General features: G+C 65.6%; 2 protein-coding genes across 5 annotated transcripts; both read left to right on the forward strand.

Moving 5' to 3' along the window:
* Positions 1-617: 617 nt before the first annotated feature.
* On the forward strand, positions 618-1,866 carry HES5 (hes family bHLH transcription factor 5). The gene is made up of 3 exons (XM_045899175.3): positions 618-671; positions 752-917; positions 1,028-1,866. The coding sequence occupies exons 1-3, from the start codon at positions 618-620 to the stop codon at positions 1,303-1,305; spliced, it is 498 nt and encodes a 165-aa protein (XP_045755131.2). The 3' UTR covers positions 1,306-1,866.
* Positions 1,867-4,012: 2,146 nt separating this feature from the next.
* On the forward strand, positions 4,013-18,985 carry PANK4 (pantothenate kinase 4 (inactive)). Of its 4 annotated transcripts, none has more exons than XM_045898872.3 (19): positions 4,013-4,174; positions 7,988-8,070; positions 8,424-8,638; positions 9,158-9,341; positions 9,627-9,719; positions 10,045-10,198; positions 10,289-10,470; positions 11,013-11,094; positions 11,571-11,671; positions 13,665-13,820; positions 14,448-14,560; positions 14,808-14,895; positions 15,580-15,731; positions 16,641-16,696; positions 16,824-16,873; positions 17,274-17,378; positions 17,700-17,800; positions 17,909-17,977; positions 18,507-18,985. In XM_045898872.3, the coding sequence occupies exons 1-19, from the start codon at positions 4,051-4,053 to the stop codon at positions 18,718-18,720; spliced, it is 2,322 nt and encodes a 773-aa protein (XP_045754828.1). In that variant the 5' UTR covers positions 4,013-4,050; the 3' UTR covers positions 18,721-18,985. The 4 variants fall into 4 exon arrangements, with proteins under 4 accessions (XP_045754828.1, XP_064446147.1, XP_064446146.1 ...); XM_064590078.1 differs by having other exon boundaries at positions 4,059-4,174; positions 9,135-9,341; XM_064590077.1 differs by lacking the exons at positions 14,448-14,560; positions 14,808-14,895.
* The last annotated feature ends 2,056 nt before the right edge of the window (positions 18,986-21,041 follow it).

Genomic DNA, 21,041 nt, shown 5'->3' on the forward strand with positions numbered 1-21,041 from the left:
CCAGCAGGTCTGATCCCAAGAGCTTGGGTCCTTCTTTACCCTTCAGCCCGTGCACGGAAGAGCGTAGCCTCCTGCATTCTACCCGCCCTGGGGAGGCGTCAGGTCCCTGTCAGGGAGGGCGCCCAAACCACTGGAAGCCACTGCACTAATTCACTGGAAAGCTTTTCCCCGCGGAGCCTCTGCCAGCCAGCAGCGAGGAGTCGCCAGGGGAGGGGGAGGAGAGGGGACAGAACCGCCGGGGAGGGGCAGCCCTCTTTCCTGCTCCCCGCCCCCCATCCCAGAGGCCTGGGAAAAGGCAGCATATTGAGGCGCGGGGCTCCCAGCGTCAGGCCCCGGGATGCTAATGAGGGCGAGCGCGTTCCCACAGCCCGGACATTGTGCGGAGCGGCCCACCTGCTCCTCGGGGAGCACCCATTGTGCCCGCGCCAATTCACAGGCAATTTAGCGTGCGCTAATGGGCCGGCGCCTTTGTGCGGCCCGCCAGGCCATTGGCCGCCGAGTGTGGGAACGGCCGCGGCGCCCGGGCCCCAGGCGTCTGCCCGCCGCCGCGCCTATATAGGGCCCGCCGGCCCGCCGCCCGCCACTCCCCGCTCGCCAGCCGCCTCCCTGCGCCAGGCATGGCCCCCAGCACCGTGGCCGTGGAGCTGCTCAGCCCCAAAGAGAAAAACCGAGTAAGTGCGCCGTCCGCCCGCCCCGCGCCCCCGCGCCCCCCGCGCCCGGGCAGCCGGCTGACGCCCGTGTCCCCCCGCAGCTCCGCAAGCCCGTGGTGGAGAAGATGCGCCGCGACCGCATCAACAGCAGCATTGAGCAGCTGAAGCTGCTGCTGGAGCAGGAGTTCGCGCGGCACCAGCCCAACTCCAAGCTGGAGAAGGCCGACATCCTGGAGATGGCGGTCAGCTACCTGAAGCACAGCAAAGGTGAGCCGCCGCCCGCGCCCACCCACCCCCGCCCCCGCGCGCGCCCCCGCCGCGCCCCGCCCCCACCGCGGCCGGGCCCCCCGGTCACCGGCTGCCCCGTCTCCCTGCAGCGTTCGCCGCCGCGGCCGGCCCCAAGAGCCTGCACCAGGACTACAGCGAGGGCTACTCCTGGTGCCTACAGGAGGCCGTGCAGTTCCTGACGCTGCACGCGGCCAGCGACACGCAGATGAAGCTGCTCTGCCACTTCCAGCGTCCCCCCGCTGCGCCCACTGCGCCGGCCAAGGAACCCAAGGCCGCCGGCCCTGCGCCCCCGCCCGTGCTCACCCCCGCCAAGGCTACCGCAGTCGCAGCACGCCAGCCCACCTGCGGCCTCTGGCGGCCCTGGTGACCCCGCAGGACTTGCGGGTGGCCACCCCAAGGACCGGAGGGCCAGCCAGCCTATTCCTCTGGCCATCCATCTGTCCCTCCTGGGGCTTGGACAGGCCCCCTTCTCCGGAAGGCTCTCTCTCCAGGCTGGCAGGCCAGCAGGAGGGTCATTCTCAAGAGAATGTGCTTTTGCAGAGTCCTTGTCACTTAGGACAATCAGGGCCCACCTTCTGCCAAGTGTCTGACTCCATGGGGTTGTTCTGTGTTTGCATTTCAGCAAGTGACTTCTGGGAAGTCCCCGCCGCCCGGGGTTCTATGATATTTGTAGGTGTCAGGGGCTCGGTCAGCCGGTGCCTCCACGTGTAGAGGACTTTCTTCAGGGCCTGCTGCTGCCGGGCCAGGGGGCCTGGCGGGCGGGCCGTGCCGTGGGCACACTTGCCTTTTGTGAAGGCGGAACTCAAGGTGTATCCTCATAGGAAAGAGTGTCAGCCTGGATGGGCACAGAAGCACCATGCAGAGCCGTGGCCGAAAGGCCCCTGCGTGCACTTGGTTGTCTAGTTGGGGCTCATAGTGGGCTTTGTGGGGAGGGTGGGGGTCTCCACCATGATCCTCAAAGGATCCCTGTGCGTGGGTGGGCGCACGTGGGCATGACTTTGTACTCGGAATTTGAACCGTCCGTCCCGTGGGCGCCCACGGGCTGGCTCTGCAGACTTCCAATAAAACCTGACCAAGCAGCCCTCGGGTCTGTCTTTTGTGCTGTACATGTGTTCTTAGCAGCCGCCGGGGGGTGGGGGTCTGCGCAGGCGGAGGGGGGCCACGCTATCATGATACCCAACTGTGGGGGGACGTGTCTCTGCCGGTGACCCTCTGGACAAGGCAGAAGGAGGGAATGAGGACAGGAGGCAGGCAAGCAGGGGAGAGGCAGACTGGAAGAACAGGCCCCATAGAACACTCCATGTGCAGCAGGAGGGGATGCAGTGGGAGACTGGGGTTTCTGTCTCGGGCCTCTCACTAGCTCCCTGCAGGTGGGGGCCAGGGGGAGCGGGAGAGCGACAGCTACAGGCCCTTCCACCTCTGCCCAGTTGAGGGGGATGCGAAGACCACAGGTTACAGTGGAGCTCTTGCTGCAACAAAAGGGCTTTAGCTGGGCCACACCCACGGGAGAAGGTGTTTGCCTCCGCCCTGGCCTTCCTGCCTGGCCAGCAGCCCCTGTCCCTGGGTGAGCTCCTGGGAGCAGCTGCTTGGCTAGTCCATAGGTGGCTACCCCGCCCTCCCTGCGGGCCGACCGCTCGCCAGGGCTGGAAAAAGCAGCGCTGGTGGTGAACCTGTCCCTTGCCTCGGAAAGGGCACCTATTTTTAGGCAGGCTACTGGATGTTGGTCGAGTCTGCGAGAGCCTAAAAGGGCCCAGGCTTCCCAAGGGACAAATCCACCCACGGGGAGTGGAAGGAGCTGGACGTGGAACCAAAAGCCTTCCACACATCTTCAGAGACATGGGGCCAGCCCGGCCGTCCTTCCTCTTTATCGCGCCACTCCCCGCAGCCCTCCGGAATCCCTTTCTGCCCACTCTGAGGGGAATCCGAGGCACCCTCTCCAGGCCAGCCCAGCACCTGCCACACGGTTCCCCCTTCATCCCACACGCTGACTGCATGTGGAGCAGGAGTGCCAGTGAACCGGGAGTGGGGTGTGCCTCCTGGCCAGGCCCACGGCCCCTCATGAGGGTCCCTGCATCCTCTGGGAGCAGACCCTCTGCCCTCTTCCCCGCCGCCCCCCCGCCCCCCCCCCAGCGCACCCACCCCTTACAAGATGTTCGCAAGGCTGCCTCTCCAAGGCTGATGCACATGGCCCCCTCCCCTGATCACCCCTGGACCTTTCAGTTTCTGCTGCGCCACAGGCCTGTGCTCTGGAGACCTTGCCAGGCAGCCGGTGACATGCTCAACAGAGGCTGAGGTCCAGAGACACAAAGTAACCCGCCCAGGGTCACCTGGGAATCAGCTGCCAAAGCCACCTTAGGGGCCCTCTGTCTGCCGTCAACACTGTCTGGGCTCTTTCCTAAAGCGCCCAGTGCCCCTGAGGGAGACACATCCCTCAAGGGTCTCCTGGCCATCAGAGGCTTCCCAGCGACTGGCCCTGAAACCCATCCCCACCACCATCTGTGTCCACACTCCAGCTTCAGAAATTGTTTCTCTGCAAACTCCCACAGACTCCCTGTTTTGCCAAAAGGCAGCCTCCTCCAGGCAGGCTGCCAGCTTTCTGCCGCACTCTCTGCAGACCTCACCATCAGAGTGAGTGTCTTCCCCAGCTGCATGCAGGTGCATCGCGCACCGTGCACTGGGGGCGCCGGAGAGCAGGGCCCCCTACACCCCCATTTTGCACGGGGCTTTTGCAACCCACAGTCCTTCGTTCCTAGAAAACCGGGCTGGTGGGTCACACGCGCCGTGATTACAGCGGCACTCATCGACCGAGGCAGGTCTTCGGAGCCCCAGGTGCCTCCTCTGCACTATCTCAGAGCACTGGACGTCAGCATCCGGCCAGCTCGCTGAAAGAGCAACAAAGACAACAGTCCGGACGTTTTGTGTTGGGCCAACGGCCTCGGAGACCCCCGCGCGGGCAAGCCCAGCGGCCCTCCAGCTGCCGGGACCACACGGGCGGGCGGGGAGGGGCGGGCCCGGGTGCTCATTAGCATAATGTATGCGCGGAAGGCGTTTAGCAGTCAAATATATGCGCATATATCTCCATAGATGATTAGGCTAGCCGGGCACATTCAAAATGGCGGAGTGTGGAGCGAGCGGCAGCGGGAGCAGCGGGGACAGCCTGGACAAGAGCATCACGCTGCCCCCCGACGAGATCTTCCGCAACCTGGAGAACGCCAAGCGCTTCGCCATTGACATAGGTAGCCGCGGGCTGGCGCCGGGAGCGGGGCGGCGCGCGGCGGGCGTGGGCGCCGGCGGCGGAGCCGGCGGGCCGGGGGCGGTGGCAAGGACGAAGGGCGGGGCGCGGGCCGCCGGCGCGCACAGCCTGTCGGACCTTGTAGTCCGCGGCCCGCCGGCGCCCGCGCTCGGCCCGGCGGGCGGACTACCGCTCCCGGCAGGCGCCGCGCGGCCGGAGCGGGGCACGCCGGGCCTCGTAGTCCCGCGCGGAGAGGCGGGCGGCCCGGCGGCCCCTCGGTGGTCCACCCGGGTCGAGTCGGCCGCCGGGCGGGGCCTGTGCGGGCCGCTGTGTGGGCCGCGCCGAGGGCGGAAGGCGGCCAGGCCTCGGGCCGCGGGAATCCTTGGCGGGCTGCCGGCCCGGGCCCAGCCCGAAGCCCTCCCGCTGCAGCGTCTGCTCCTGGACGGCTGACATTCGGCGGGAGTGTGGAGGACCTGGACGCGGGCCTTGGGGCCCGTGCTGGCCGCCTTCAAAAGCCTACTGTGCCGCGCGGCCCGCAGGGGTGCCCCAGGGCCCCGCCCAGCCTCCGCCCGACCTTCCTGCCCCAGACCCGCCCCGGACCCTTGTCCCGGGCCGCCTGGCGCCCGGCTTTCACAGATGAGGGCGCTAGGGCAGAGGGGTGAGCTGAGTTGTTTAAGGTCACCGGCCGTAAGCGGCCAGGTGGGCCTGGAGTCCGGTCGGCGTCGGCACTCGGCTGGCTGCCCGTGTCCACACAGGGGATGGAGCGCTGTGTCCTGCGGCGTGAGGCTACGGGAGCAGGCCAGGGGGTCCGCACCGCATCGGATCTCTGCCGGGGCCTCAGTTTGCTGGTGCCCGCCAACAGCCGAATGGAGGCGCTTGCGGGCGGTCCCAGCAGGGCAGCCCGGGCACTTGTAAGACGCGACTTGTGAAGCTGGACGAGTGCGCCCCTCTCCGGGAACAAGTTGGGCCGTGCTGGCAGAACCGGGCGTAGGCGTGGAGCTGCGTGCGTGTGATGCCTTCGCCCCTGCCCTGTTCCTGAGAGCCACTTCGCTCTCTGGGGCTTGGGCGGGGGGCGGCCTCCAGGGAGGTGGGAGCCGGGGAAGGTGGGCTGGAGCTCGCCTTCTCACCCGGCAGACCGCTGGGGTTGTGAGTGGCCCCCCGTGGTAGTGCTGTGGGGCACTGACCTGGGGCAGGTGTGAGAACGACCCCGTGTGGAGCAGGACTCAGAATGAGCGTGGGTCCTGACAAAACGTCGTGCCCGGGTGCATGCTGGGCTGGGGGGGGAAGCTGAGAGGCCCCTCAGGGCCCTGCTCTGCGCATCTTCTGAGTCCCGCCCAGGCCCCCACGTGACCGCAGCCGGGTCGGGTGTGGGCTCCCAGGGCCCAGACTTGGTTTTGCTGCACTTACGCTCAGGGTGCTGCTCCTCGGGAATGAGTTGGCACTTAGCGTCTCTGAGGTGCAACTGAAATTGGCTTGCGGGCGCAAGGTTTACCTTCGATGTTCTGTGTGGCCTCCAGGGGGTCCTGGGGCCGCCTGTCCTCCGGTGCCAAGCCCAGGCGGGGTTCTGGTCAGGGGACACACGAAGGGATATTTTTAGTGTCAGTATTCATTTCCCCTCTTGGAAGGTTCCCCTGGGTCTGGGTCCCGTGTCCGTGTTTCTCCAAAGGACGTGTTCATTGTTACGAAGGACAGACCTTGTGTTCATTCCCGGGGCTGGTGGGAGGTCACCGCTTGGGCGTGGGTCCTCAACCCTGTATCCACCAGTCACTGTGCGTGTCAACAGTCTGCTTTAAAAACAGGCTTCTCCCATTTCCTCTTCCCTCACCCAAGCCTCTTAATCCAGGAAAGCTCAGCTGCTCTGTGTTCTTGGCTGGCCTTTTCCTCTCTCGGACACTCATGTCAGCTGAGTGGATTCCCCACTTTGAAAGCACCAGGGACATTTTGTCTGTCAGCACAAACTGGGGTGTCCTGTCCCCCTTGGTGCCCAAAGTGGAAGGACAGGTCAAGAAGGTGGAGGAGAGGATGGCCCTGTGCCAGGCGCCCGTAGGTCTGGATGAGTGGGGAGGTCTTGGCTCAGGGGCTGGAGGAGGGACACGGGCAGGCTGCTCTCAGTCCAGGTGCTCCTGGCCCTGGACCGGGGACACTTCAGTGTCCACCAGTGAGCACAGGGCTGTGTGCATTTGCCAGCCTGGTCACTGCACCTCTTAGGTGTGACATGCCAGGGCCTGTGGCTGGGGGCTGGGTTGGCATTCACTAAATCCAAGGGATCCTGAGAACAGATGAGCTCTCCTGCTCTCCCCGTGGCCGCCACCATTCTGCTCTGTGAGCTCACTCCAGTTCAGGCTGACCGCCCTGCTCTGCACGTCCCCGCTTACCTCCCAGACCCCTGACTGTTCCTTCCCTGGGGGGTACAGGGAGACGTGTCTGGGCTGCTGGGCATTGCCCCATGTGGGGTACATGGTGTGGGGCACGCAGACACAGCCCCCAAACCCCAACACCTCATATTTGCTTGTGATTTAAAGCTCATGTAAAGAACACACAATCTGAAACTGGATTTCTGTGATGTGGGGGTTTGTTTTGGTAACTTTTTGGAAAGTCTCAAAATATATCTTCATCCCTTTGCATCATCGCTTGTCTTTTTAGGAAACGGTTAATTCACAGTGAAGGACGCTCTGGGCCAGGCCTGGATTGGGGGCAGGGAGGATGGATAAGGAGGCTTAAGATCAAGTTCTGCCTCTAAAGCCCATGGTCTAGGGAAGGGAGTAAGCCTGTGCCCGGGCAGACTGAGCAGGGCCCGCTAAGGGCAGGTCGCGGCCGTCCTGGGAGTCCTGTCCACACTGCGGGCAGGCAGCTCTGGCGGGCGGGCTCCCCGTGCTTGTGCTGGGCAGCGGGTTTCTCTTAGCTGGACGAGCTTCAGCTCTCACGTGTTTCCTGCCTTGCGTGTCTCGTGTGTTCCCTTGGGATCGTGTCACAAAGTAACCGTCAGAGACTAGCTTCAGCCTCCCCCCCACAAAGGGCTCTGTCTCCCCTGGGCCAGCCCACGAGACCCGGGTGGGTTTCAAAGCCATTCTGGGCGCCAAGCCTCAGGCTCCTTCCCGTCATCGCGGGCCGTGCGCAGATACGCCTGCCGCCTCACTCTGAGACTTGAAAGTGACTGCTCGGGACGTCTTTTTAAGCGGTCCTGAAACATGTTTCAGGCAAATAAAGCCCTCTTCTGCTTCCTGATGCTGGGCTTCCCGGTGTGTTCACAAGGCTGGCGAGGGGGAGGGGACCCTGCTGCCCCCTGTGTGGCCTCCCAGCCCCGAGCTGTGAGAGGGTGGGCAGCTAGAACATTCCTGGTGAAGTAGCCCCCTCGTCTGCCTATCCACTCCGGGAAAATACTCCTTCTCTTGCTTCCCCCTTGTTAACCACGGCCGGTCAGGGGTGCTTGTCAGTGAAAACAGTGCACTTGTTGGCTTTTTTCTTCAGGTCATTTTCAAGATCAGAGGTTGAAACGAAATTTTTCTGAACCACTAATGATCGCTGAGGCCTCCTGGAAACAGGACGCTTTCCTTTCTCCTCTAGGACTTGATGCGGAGGGGAAATGGACAGGCTCAAGCCCGGTGTGGTCTGGGGCCTGTGATGGATGGAGCAGACTTTCTCAAAGACAGCAGAGTGTTTGGGTCTCACAGTTGATTCCCTTCCTCTGGTTGGTGCCCCTCAGAGTTTTAGGTTCAAGTTGCACCAAGTGCCTTATGCACAGGACCTGATGTGGCAGAAGAGCCTCAGCCCCTCCCGTCTGGCCCCTGACTTTGCTGCATCTGCGTCTCCCCTGCAGGGGGCTCGCTGACCAAGCTGGCCTACTACTCCACCGTGCAGCACAAAGTTGCCAGAGTGCGCTCCTTCGACTATTCGGGCAAGGTGAGCCACCTGGCAGGCAGGGGCGCCCCAGGCCGCACGGGGCCATCATTTTCTCTTTGCGTACCCGCCCCCCCCTCCTGCAGCTCACCCACACCGGCTTAGCTTCCTGGACACTCCGAGTACTCAGATCCCTCCCTGCTCCCTCGTTCAGTCAGTCCCCCTTCCATCCGGGACCCTGGCAGGAGCACCTGCACCTGCTCCTTGGGAAGCACGGTCTCTCCCCGCCCCTCCCCTGGCTCTGCCTCCCACCTGAACTCGGCATGGAGAGTTGTGCATGTTCAGGGCCCTCATCTCTACATCTTTCCCTCCCCGAGGGCAGCACGCACACACAGACCCCTACCCTGTACCCCCAGGACGCCGAGCAGGACCACGAGCCGCCCTACGAGATCTCTGTCCAGGAGGAAGTTACTGCCAGGCTGCACTTTGTCAAGTTCGAGAACACTTACATAGAAGCCTGCCTGGACTTCATCAAAGACCACCTCGTCAACACAGACACAAAGGTCATCCAGGCGACCGGGGGCGGGGCCTACAAGTTCAAGGACCTCATCGAAGAGAAGCTGCGGCTGAGGTTAGTGGGGGCCGCAGGGGCCGCTGGCCTTGGGTCTCGGGCTCAGGCTCTGAAGTGGCCGCAGTCGGCCTGCTCTGGGGCTAGACTCTGGGCTGGGCTGGCAGGAGGCTTCTGGTGGCCGAAGCGTCAGGAGGCTTCTGGTGGCCGAAGCGTCGGAAGGCTGGGGGCCCGAGGAGGGAAGGGGGCCCTGCCCCTGCGGCAGCGCTCCCTGTCCTGCAGGGGCAGAGGTCTCTGACGGCTTCGCCCGCGTGGGAACTGAGGCCGGGGCCGCGCACCGCAGCAGTGTGCTGGGTCTTCAGGTGTGTGTGGCTGGCCCGTCCGAAGCCGTTTGCAGGGTAGAGGGGACGGGAACCGTATGAGTTGTGTCAGTTGCGTGTTTGAGAGCCATGCGTACCCTCCGGGCCGGGAGCAGAGCATCCAGGAGGGCCCCGGGGCCGGGGCGGCCCGACCGCCGCGCTGCAGCCGAGCTGCCTTCTGGGGCCCACGCTGTTCTCAGTGGCCAGGCTCCGTCCCTTGCAGAGTGGACAAGGAGGACGTGATGACGTGCTTGATAAAAGGCTGCAACTTTGTGCTGAAGAACATCCCACACGAGGCCTTCGTTTATCAGAAAGATTCCGACCCCGAGTTTCGATTCCAGACCAATCACCCCAACATCTTCCCGTATCTGTTGGTCAACATCGGTTCTGGAGTCTCTATTGTGAAGGTGAGGCGTGCCTCGCGGGGCCCTGCATGGCGGCCGGGCGGGGATCGCTGGGGCACCTGCCGTCTGTTGGAGCAGGCCGGGCACGGGGGCGCAGACCAGGGTGACGCCCGTCGGCTCCCGCGCCACACGCACACAGCCGTCTGGGGGAAGGCGGGCGGCCCAGACTCGGCCCTCGGGAATGATGTGACCCGTGTCTGGGGATGCCCTAAGCCACCACATCCCGGGACCTGCCGGGTGGTGGCCGGGGCCCCCTCGCTAACTCACCTGTGCTTGCTGTGCTCCCAGGTGGAGACCGAGGACAGGTTCGAGTGGATCGGTGGCAGCTCCATCGGAGGTGGCACCTTCTGGGGACTTGGGGCTCTGCTCACCAAAACAAAGGTATTCCAGCGGCTGCAGAAAGATGCTTCTGGCTCCGCTCAAGGTCCTGTGTCCCAGACCTTCTCAGGAGAGGTTGGGGGCCGTGCGGCCCGAGGCTGGCGGCTGGTGGGGTGGCTGGGGAAGCGGCTCCTTCCCGGCCTCGTCCTGGCAGTGTTTGTTGGCCTCTGCAGGACGGCCGTCTGGGCTCCCAGTGCCGCCCGGGGCGGGCGGGGGGCGCCCGTGGAGCCCTGCCTATGCAGGAGGGCCTTCCGCGTGCTGCTCCATGGCTGCAGGGACGCCGGCCGGTCCTGCAGCACACACGATTCCGTCTGCCCTGTCCCTGCAGAAGTTCGACGAGCTGCTGCACTTGGCCTCCAAGGGCCAGCACACGAACGTGGACATGCTGGTGCAGGACATCTACGGTGGGGCCCACCAGACCCTGGGGCTGAGCGGCAACCTCATCGCCAGCAGCTTTGGGAAGTCGGCCATGGCCGACAGAGGTACCTGCCCCCTCTGACGCCCTTCCACGCCGGCAGCCCCCCGCGGGCTCGGCCTCGCCCAGCAGCGCCCCGCCTGTGCCCCCCTCCCAGACTTCTCCAAGGAGGACATGGCCAAGAGTCTGCTGCACATGATCAGCAACGACATCGGGCAGCTCGCCTGCCTCTACGCGAAGCTCCACTGCCTGGACAGGGTGTATTTCGGCGGCTTCTTCATCCGGGGCCACCCCGTCACCATGCGCACCATCACCTACAGCATTAACTTCTTCTCCAAGGTAACCGGGCTCCGCTTCCTCCCTCCACCAGCACCACGAGCTGCGCTCTTCCCAGATGACCGGCCGACCTGGGGGCGAGGGGGGCTCAGGGCAGGCCGCCGAGATGCGGGGTGCCCCCTGCCAACTTCTCCCGGGCCCCTGCCTCTTTCCTGTGGCGGGTTCCAGTGCCCTCGCCCGCGCACCGTGGCTATCTCAGAGTTGGGCACGATGGCAGCAGTGAGCATGCTGGGGGCCGTCTCCCCCTGTAGACGAGCTGAGCTCTGAGACGGCTGTCGTTCCGCGGGACACTCTGGGCTGGGCCTGCAGATGAGGTGATTGGGTGGGCGTGAATTTTGTGGAAAAAGTTACTCACCCTCCAATTTCTCCAAATGCCAAGCTTTTAACTTCTGCGCTGAATGCGGTTTCGTTGACAAGCATGTTGCGGACTTCTCAGGAAGCCTTTGCCGCATAGAGAGGCCGCCTGCATCGGGTTGGTTTAGAACCGCCCAGACTTCCCCTCATGTGCCGGCGGGGCCAGCTCAGGCGTGGTTTTGCCGTGGCAGGGGGAAGTCCAGGCGCTGTTCCTGAGACACGAAGGCTACCTGGGAGCCATCGGGGCGTTTCTTAAAGGAGCAGAGCAAGACAGTGAGTCCAGCGGCCACGGGGGCCATGGGCGTGGGTCTCTAACCTTCCCGGGGAGGCGCTGACCCACCGCTTTCACTCTCCCTCTGGAATCCATGGCCTGAGTGGCACGTGGTCCCTGCGGGCCGGGGGTGGGGTGGCGCTAGCCCTCTGCAGCAGTTCTTCCAAGGGGTCATTTGTGTGCCACATGACCAACCCCAGGGGGGCCTCCTGGGTGACAAGGGCGAGGGAATGTGCCTCGGTGGCCTGCCCTCTTGAAGGCCACTTGGAGGGTGTGCTTGGGAAGTGGGGGCAGGCTGCTTTAAGAAGCTTGGAAAGGTCCCAGTAATCGTACGAGGTTTCAGTACCAGCAAGAGACCACAGTGCCACACCCCAGGCTTCCTCGGTGTGGCAGGGACCTTGCGTGGCGGTCGGGCTGTCCTGGGGTGTGGGCACAGCGTGGTCCCCCCGGGGGTGACCCCTGGTTTTCCCCCGTCCAGACCCTAACCAGTACAGCTGGGGAGAGAACTACGCAGGCAGCTCCGGGCTGATGAGCTCATCCCCGGAGCTCTGCCCGACGCAGCGGGCGAGGAGCGGCACCGTAAGTGCGGGGTCCTTGGTGGGGTCAGGTCCCAAGAGCCTCTGTCCTGGTGCAGACTGGCCACTGACCAACTGTGGACATTGGGGCAATAGAGAGGCACCAGGTGCCTGCTTCCCTCCTCAGGCCCTAGCATTTCTGTGTTTCCTAGACGTTCCACGGGAGCCCCAAGCCATGCAGTCCTGTGCCCGTGTTTGCAGGGAGGATATGGAATGTGCTTCCCCAGGATTGTGGCGCCACTGACAGCAGAATCGGGGTTGGCACCAACCCCAGGCCCCTTCCCTTAGACCGCGTTCTCTGCCTGATGGTTTCAAACCGTTGAAAGGACAGAGTCTCTTGTCCTGGGAAGTTTCCTGCCCGTTCCTCAACCCTTAGCTGGGCAGACGCTCGCGTGACTGGGCAGGGGCTCCTCCGGCCTGCTGAGCGGGCGTAGAGGGTCTCCCACCAGGACCAGTGTCAGCCAGACACAGGACGCTGCCACTGTGGCCTGTCCTGGAGAAATCACAGGCTTACTGAGGACATCCCCCAAAATGGCACGTTACTCTTATAAGTCTCTGAACACTTAGCAGAACTCGGGCACCGGGCTAGAGAACCAGCTGGACAAGTCCAGGCGGCCAGTCTGGGCATGTGAGTCAGAATGCCTCCTTCAGAACCAGCCTGCTGGCTTTTCGGATGCAAAGCTGATTTTTGGTTGTAGACACGCAGATTCTCTTACTAGTTGGCGTAAGCACTGCGAGAATGTGCGTGATCTAATCATGACTTCCCGGGAGAGAACTGCCCCCCAGGGCCCCACGCCCCGGGACTGGCACACAAGGGGTCTCTGCATCTCTGATCCCCGGCTTCTGATTTGTGGAGGGCGATGTGGATTCCTGCTTTAGGGATCGCAAAGCCAAATGGATATGTGAGTGAGGAACGCGTGTATCAGAGCTGGTGCATGCCGGCTCGATCCCCCCACACTCCGTGCCTCGTGCACCTGTCATGCTGGGTCTCCGTGTGACCCCCCCACTTCACACAGGGGTGTGTGGAGGCTGCATGCGGCAAAGCTGAGGTTTGAAGTGCGCGTCGGGTAGCGGGGGAGCCCCTGAAACCCTGCCGAGGCCCCAGAGATGGTGACTGTCCACTTCCTTTCATCGCCTGGAAAGGTACCGGCCGTTTCCTGGCTGAGCTTCCTGTCACTCGGGGCGTCCGAAAGCCAGTGTGTCCCCAGGTGGCCGCAGTGAGGAGCACACCCGCTCCTCACCCCCCAGCTTGCCGGTCAGAAGGCTGCCCGCAGACGAGCCGAGTCAGGGGCGCGGCAGCCTGGCCAGTCCTTCCCTCGGGAGCGGGGCGAGGGCCGCCAGGCACGTGCCGAGTGAAGTGTGAGCAGGTCGCCGAGGACCAGGGCTGGTGACACACCAGCTTCGTCTTCACAATGTGAAACTTAAAACGCCAGGTGGCCGAGCGACCACTCCTTCGGAAACAACCAGAGCGCGTGCCTGTCGCTGGTGACCGCGGGCCAGAGGGGCCCCACCCCCTCAGTGTAGCCAGTGTGGGAGCCTGACTGCCCCGCAGGGTCCCTGCAGCCTTGCCGTGGGCACGGTGCCACAGGAGTCACAGGACAAGGGCCTGCTGGGCAGAGAGTGGGGCCCTCACCTGTGGAGGCTGGAGCAGCAGAAACGGGGTCCGGAGGGCAGCCCATGTGTGTGGGGAGAGGGGCACACGCTGGTACGGGAGCCCCCAGCCCCGGGGCCCCCCGGTGGCAGGAAGAGCAGCAGAGACGCTGGGAGGGAGGTGGCCTCCGTGGGGCTGGGCAGACTCAGCACCTGGGAGCCTGGCTCTGGGCGCCGAGGCCGCGAAGGACCGCACGGTGGGTGGGCGGGGCCCGGGAAGAACGGGCTTGTCTGCGCCGCCGCCGCCTCGGCTGGTCCCACAGAGAAGCTGGCTCTAGGACCCGCACGAGGGTCTCGAACTTCCGGAACCACCCAGCTGACGCGCACGCCGCCTCTTGCCCTCCCAGTTTGACTTGCTGGAGATGGACCGGCTGGAGCGGCCGCTGGTCAACCTGCCCCTCCTCCTGGACCCGTCCTCCTACGTGCCCGACACGGTCGACCTGACGGACGACTCCCTGGCCCGCAAGTACTGGCTCACCTGCTTCGAGGAGGCCCTGGACGGGGTGAGGGCTCGGGGCGGGCCGGGCGCCCCTGGAAACCCAGGGCTCCCGAGGAACGAGCGACAGGTGTGGTGGAGGAGGAGGGCTGCGCTCCGGTGGCCGTGGGCTCAGTGTCGGAGTTTGAGGGGTGACCCCTATTCCTCAGGTGTAAGCGTGACCCTTGGGGGTGCATTGGGTCCGCACGTTGGGGCGTGCTCTGGCGAGGCACGGGTCTCACGAGCATCCCAAATCCCCGTGCCGGTGACTGCGTGTCTTCAGGGGCGCGCGGTTTGCGCGGGGCTGGGGCCGGCAGCAGTTGGGCTCCAGGCTCCGGTGGCTGGCGTCTCAGGCCTTCATTCCCCCGACCCCGGGAACGTGCGTCTCTCCTCAAGCCTCGCAGGCCTGCCCAGGGCTCTGTCCTCAGAGTGAGGGCCCCAGCCCCGGACCCCGCGCAGCCTTGGAGCGTGGTCCCAAGCCACCTGTCCCCCCGGGCGATGCGGCTCCGAGCCTCGGCCGGGGGCTAGCGGTGACCCCATTCCCACCCCGCGGGGGAAAGCCCCCGGGGACACGGATCTCCAGCAGCTGGGGCCTGTGCATGGGGATGCGCTCGGACCACGGCCCCGGCCGGGCTGAGCGCCCCGTGCTCGGCAGGTGGTGAAGCGTGCTGTGGCCAGCCAGCCAGGCTCGGTGGACGCCGCCGAGAGGGCGGAGAAGTTCCGGCAGAAATACTGGAGCAAGCTGCAGACGCTGCGACACCAGCCCTTGTGAGTCCCGCTGCCCCCAGCCCGGCGCCAGAGTGGCCGCCCCTGGCCCACCTGCCCCCTGCACCTGCTGCCGCCCGCACGCGCTCTGGGACCGCTCGGCAGGGCCAGGCGGGCTCCCCCCTCTGCTGCTTTGCTGGACGCTCCTGCGGCAGCCGGGCACCACGAAGACGCCCTCGGGGGCAGAGGCGGTGGGCAGCGTGCTTGGCCATCGACCCCCTGAGCTGCCCTGCTCCCACCTCTTCCCCAGTGCTTACGGGACCCTGACCGTGCGCAGCCTTTTGGACACGAGGGAGCACTGCTTGAATGAGTTCAACTTCCCGGACCCCTACTCCAAAGTGAGTGCCGCCTTCCTGTGCTGGGCTGGCGCCTGCGAGGGGTGCACAAGCAGCAAGGAGCAGGGGTACAGCCTGGGGTGGCCCCTCGGTTGGCAGCGCCTGCTAAGGAGCCGAGGGCTGGAGGCGTCGCCTGTCCCTGGCCTGGCGGGGTCGGCTTACAGTCTGAAAGTTGCCGTTGGTGGACGCCAGTCCTGCCCTCATGGGCGACAAGCCAGCCGGAGCCCGGCCAGCGGCCGGGAGGTGCCACCCTCCTCGGGCCACTCTGCCCGGGAGGCTGTGTGCCTGGGGTTGGCGGCCAGGGCTCAGAGCCAGCACCGCACGCCGCTTCCCGCCTCCCCTGGCCTCGGACGGAGTGTCTGGGGATGGGGCGCGGGGCGCCTGCGAGGGTCCGAATCCTCCACCACGGCCCTTCTCTGCCCTGCCCGGGGCCACAGCATGACCACACCGCGGGCTGTAAGTGTGCGTGGGCCCGGACGCCGCCCGACTGCTGCCCGTGCCACTCCGAATTGGTACATGTTAACACCTTGGTTTGCGTGAGCCCCTGTGACAGTGTGCTGGGTCTTCTGTCCCCTTAGGGCGGCTTTGGGGTGACCTTCTCTGCGGCGTCCTCTGCCTCATCTGCCGAGGGCCTGAGGAAGGCAGGGCCACGCCTTCACTCTGACCAGCGCTGGCCTCTCCCCACAGGTCAAGCAGAAGGAAAACGGGGTCGCGCTAAAGTGCTTCCCGAGGGTGATCCGCGGTCTGGACGCCCTGGGCTGGGAGGACAGGCAGCTGGCCCTGGTGAAGGGCTTGCTGGCCGGGAACGTCTTCGACTGGGGAGCGAAAGCCGTCTCTGAGTAGGTGCCCGCTGCCTTCACAGCCCCTCCACACTTCAGCCCTGCCCCGCCTGCTCACTCCAGCTCGGGCTCAGGCAGCGCCCCAGCCCGGCCCCCAAGGGGGCAGCTGTGGGGGGATGGGGTTCCAGAGCCCTGGGCATCGCTTGGGGCGTGAGCAGCCCTGGGAATGACCGGCGGCTCTCTGGCCGTGCTGCCCCAAGCCTGTTCAGAGCAGGCACACAGACGGCTGGGGTGTGGATTTGGGGGCTGATGTTTTCAGACGTCAAAATCCAAATCTGGGGTTCGCACGTTAAGAGTGGGACTCAAACCACACTGAACGTTTGAAATTGGGAGAAGGAGGTGCTTTAGGAAGGAGCCTGCAGACTCGGGTGGGAGCACGCGCCCCAGGCTCCCTGAGTGCCTGGCCTGGGCTCTCGGTCTGGGGGTGCTGTAGGATTTCCCCGGGGGGCCCTGAGGGAGTGGTTTCCCCGGCCCAGCCCTGGGCCTCGCCAGCTGGCCCGCCCCCCACGGAACAGGGCCTCTCCCTTTGCGGACACTCTGTCTCCCACCTGGGGTCTTGTACTTGGCCCTCGCTGGGTCCACATTGGGAAGAGCCACCCCCCCCCCCGCTGTCACTGGCTCTCCCTTTGGGTGGCACGTTGGGGCGTGTGCTGGGCGAGGCTGGCACTGACCCAGGGCCTTCCCGGAGGCCGCCACGCACTCGGGACCCTCCACCCCTCACCCCGCCCCCAGCCCCATACCACGTCCCACGTTCCGGAGCGGGGGTTACCTAGACGGCCGCTGCTCTGGGGACCTGCTATGGATCCTAGCACGCTCGGCCAGTTTGGGAAACGCTTCATCTGGGCTCTGTAGTGAACGCTGGAAGCTGAGGTTTGGGGGCTCTCATGACTTGTGTTCTTCTCCACACAGTGTCCTCGAATCTGACCCCCAGTTTGGCTTTGAGGAGGCGAAGATGAAGCTGCAAGGTAGGGATGCCCAGGGCTCCCCTCCTGCGCTGGAACTCCGCCCGTGGGGAGGGTAGCGAGGGGACGGCTGCGGGAGGGGAGCGTGCCTGCAGGGGATGGTGTGGCTGACCATGTCCGTGTCCCCCAGAGCGGCCGTGGCTCGTGGACTCCTACAGCAAGTGGCTTCAGAGACTGAAGGTACACACCGCTGTCCCCGCCTCTGCCCCAGGGCCAGGCCGTGCTCTCGAGGCCCGGGAGGCGGGGAGGGCCACGGGAGATGGCGTGCAGCTGCCCCAGGCTAGCGCACTAGGGCCCCCCGGAGTCTCGCGCCATAGCCCGCTCCCCCCGGCCCCTGGCCCCTGGCCCCTGCCCCAGCCCGACTCCTGCAGGCTCTCCTGGTTAGGTCGGTGGCCGCGGCTCAGAGGTCGTTGGGGCCGCAGTTCTGGAAGAGGCCCGGGCGCCCTGCCCCCCCAGCACCCCAGCGCCCACGGGAGCCAGCAGCCCTCGGCCTCGGCCTGCGGGAAGTGTGGAGTACGGAGGTGTCTGCAACGCTTGGACGCGCCTGTTCCCAACTGAACGTCCTGGTTTTGTCTTGCAGGGGCCCCCTCACAAATGTGCCTTAATTTTCGCAGATAACAGTGGAATAGACGTCATTTTGGGAGTCTTCCCCTTTGTCAGGGAGCTTCTCTCTAGAGGGACGGAGGTGAGCGTCCAGGCCGCGGCGGGACCCCTGCCCTGGGCCCTCCACTCGCAGTGGGGTTGGCATTGTCGTGGTCTCTGTGCGGGGCAGGTAGGTTCGGGTGAGGCTTGTCACACCACGGACCTTGGGTCAGCCTGACCGCAGTGTTCTGGGGCCGTCTTCATCCCGACCTGGGAGCCGGCCCTCCTGGAGGCCACCGAGCAGTGAGAGGTCATCAGGGGTCGTGCTTCTCAGCCGGCAACCCCGGGTGGGTGGGCGCACAAAGGCTGGCTCGGTGCCGGGCGGTGGCTGAGTCCCTACAAAGCTCGGGGCGTCCTGCTGCAGGTCATCCTGGCATGCAACTCGGGACCCGCCTTGAACGACGTGACCTACTGCGAGTCCCTCATTGTGGCCGAGCGCATCGCGGCCATGGACCCTGTCGTCCAGTAAGCTGGCCGGGAGCCTGGGGGGGCCTGCATGGACAGGTGGGGGCACGGTGGGAGCATCCGGGGTGCCGACTCGCAGGGCGCCAACCGACCCCTTGTGCTTGGCAGCTCGGCGCTCAGAGAGGAGAGGCTGCTGCTGATGCAGACGGGCTCCAGCTCCCCGTGTCTGGATCTCAGGTACCCCGAGGCACCTCCACACCTGCCCCCGGCCCCTAGTGCGCATGCCGAGCTGCAGCCCTTCAGTGGGGACCTGGGCGGTGGGCTCGGGACCCGTTGGCTGCACCGTGGGCTGGGTGTGCCTCGTCTGGTGAGGGAGGCAAACGCCTCCGAGGCCCCCCGGCTCCGATGATTGGGTCACCGCATTGGTGTTTTGGGCCCTGGGGACCCTAGAGCGTGAGAACCGGCCATCGGGAGCCGGCCCGGGGCCAGAACGGTTCTCTGGGCCGACCTCCTCCTTTCCCGGGCCGGCTGTTAACCAGGAAGGGGGATTTCATCAGTCCCACATCGAGAAGCGTCGTCAGGCCCGGTTTGCAGGGGGGGCGGGGACTTTGAGCCCAGGGATGTAGCGAGCTGGGGGCCGGGGGTCCTCGGGCATTCTTTCCAGTTGCTGCCCTCGTGGGGACGCAGGGTGTGGCCTCTCCCGGGGGCAGCTGTGCAGGGGTGAGGCCCCGTCACCCCTGCCTCACCGCCCCCTTCCTCCCCGAAGCCGCCTGGACAAGGGGCTGGCCGTGCTGGTTCGGGAGCGAGGCGCAGACCTGGTGGTCATCGAGGGCATGGGCCGCGCCGTCCACACCAACTACCACGCGGCGCTGCGCTGCGAGAGCCTCAAGCTGGCCGTCATCAAGAACTCCTGGCTGGCCGAGCGGCTGGGCGGCCGGCTCTTCAGCGTCATCTTCAAGTACGAGGTCCCGGCCGAGTGAGGCGCCTGCCCTGCCGGACTGCTCTGCTCGCCGCTTGTCAGGAATGTACTTCGACCGCAACAGGGAAGCCGCGTTCAGATCAGAGCGTTGGTGTCGCGTGCCTGGGACTCGGAGCCAGGTGCGCCCAGGTGTGAGCACGCTGCTTGTGCCGTTTGGGGTCTCTTTCGTGCTGCCGTGTTCGTGGTGGGAGCCGCAACTTTTGTCCAGTGAGACATTCGTATTGGAATATATTTAACTGTGAAATAATCTTTTATATACATACACACATATATATGTATAGATGTAAATAACGCGCTCGCGTCTCCGGCAGGTCAGCGGGGCCTCGGGCACACTGAATAGAGGCTGGAGTGACACCAGACCGTGCCGTGTGGTTTCACAGAGAGTGGGCCCGGCCCCCCTTCCCGGGGGCGGCCGGGAGTGGGGTCTGCCCTCGCTCACTGCCGGGGCCCCTAGGGTGGCCGTGGCTGTGGCCATCCCGTGGCTTCCTGCATCCCCCGCCCCTGTCCAGAGCAAGGAGACTGCCAGTGGCGTGTCGGGGAAGGTCGTCCTGTGTGTCCGCCCCCCACTGCACCCAAGACCAACAGGCCGAGTGGAGGCGGCAGCCGCGAGGGCCTTCGAGGGCTCTCGGGCTTGGTGGCTGCCTGCACTCCTGCTCGGAGCCGATCGACCACATGGCCGTGCCCTGTCCAGGGCGGGCGCCTTGCTGGTCGAGGCCCTGGGCGGGCTGAGCGCTGACCCTTCCCGCAGGGAGCGGGCCGAGCCACGGCCGCCGCCCGTGTGCGTGCCGGGTGGGGCTTTGCGCCGTCACCTGGGAGCCAGCCTTGGAAGGCGGCCAGCCCCGTCCCCAGCTCTGCACACTCACGTGTGGGGCCGTGAGCACTCCTGCAGCATTCCGGGCCCCCCGGTGACCCACACACGTGTCGCTCGCAGCCCCACATGCTAGTGGCCACTTTGGCCAGGCCAGCCCAGCAGCGGTCCCATTAACCCCCACCCCCCACAAGGGTCCCCCTGCCTCAGCCCCGCCCCCCCCAATCTAGCCCTGCACAGCTCAGCAGGCTGCGGCCCTTTGTGTGGCTTCCCTGGTCCCTCGGCCTGACTACCCTCCACCGCCTGCTTCCTGGTGTGGGAGTGGCGCTGGCCTGCCTGGTGCAGGGGTGGCCCAGGACAGACACCCAGGAGGCCCCAAGAAGTCCGGCCAGAGCCTGGCTCAGCCCGACGCCCAGACACCCCCACAGGTCCTCCCATCTGCCCCGCCTGCCCGTCAGGGGGCCTGCAGCACCCCAGCCCTGTGTCAACTGGGCAGAGCCGTACAGGGAGGACCCGCCCTGCTGCCAGGCACCCTTCTGGGAAAGACCCGGGCTTCCCAGGGGCTAAGCCTGGCCCGTGGAAGGTAACCGTGTGGTGGCAGGCAGTGCCCACTCAGGGCTGGACAAGGATTGGCCCCCACTTCTCCCCCCCAGGAGCCCCAGCAGCCAGCCCAGCCCAGCACTGGCCGAGAGTCCCCTGGCTGAGGTTCCTCCAGGTGCTCCCCTGCAATGCACCCCAGATTCTAGGGGCTCCGAAGGCCAGGCACACCTCCCAAATGCCCTGCTTGGCGCTCCTTCTGGCCTTGGGGCACAGCTTCCCAAGGAGGGGCCTGGTGGGTCTGGGGAGGCGTGTGGGGTCAGTAGACACCCTCCACCCGGCCCTTTGCTGAGATTGGCCAAGTGGCCCTGGAGACTACAGAGGGACACCTCGAGGGAGACCGTGTCCACCCACCGGCACCCAGCCTTGGGTCGGGTGTCCAGCTTCCACGGGCCTTATCGGGAAGACAGCAGGGCTTACCCTGGTGGTGGGACATGAGGCCTCCCCAGCCAAACCCGCCGCCTGCTGCATAAAGGGCACTGCCTGTCACAGAGGTCCCTGGTGGCCCTTGGCACCCCAGGTGGCTCCTGTGGAGGTCGGATGCCGGATGCAGGGGTGCGGGATGAGCCCAGACACACAGCCCTTGTGGCCTGGCTGGCATCCCGCCTCCTCCAGGGGAGGGGCAGTGTATGCATTTAGCCAGCTGGGGGTCCTCTGGCCTGGGGTCCCTGCCCAGGGTCGAGCTTACGCCCCCACACACCACAGTGGGACTGGGAGGCGGGGAGAGAGGGAACAGGGGCTGCATCTTGGAGGCTGGAGATCCCCTCCCTGGGGAGCCAGTCCACCGAGCCCTCCGTGGACAGAGGTCAGGGGTGTCCTCACACAGACCCTGGCCCAGGAACGCCTGGCAGGTGGTCACGTGGGGGAGTGCGTGGGTGGGTGCCCCCCCCGCCCCAGCAAGCGGGAACCTGTTTATT

Source organism: Mirounga angustirostris, unplaced genomic scaffold (genome assembly GCF_029215605.1).
Source record: "Mirounga angustirostris isolate CCGP_5_RB_7025 unplaced genomic scaffold, mMirAng1.0.hap1 SCAF_4, whole genome shotgun sequence".
Classification (NCBI taxonomy): domain Eukaryota; kingdom Metazoa; phylum Chordata; class Mammalia; order Carnivora; family Phocidae; genus Mirounga; species Mirounga angustirostris.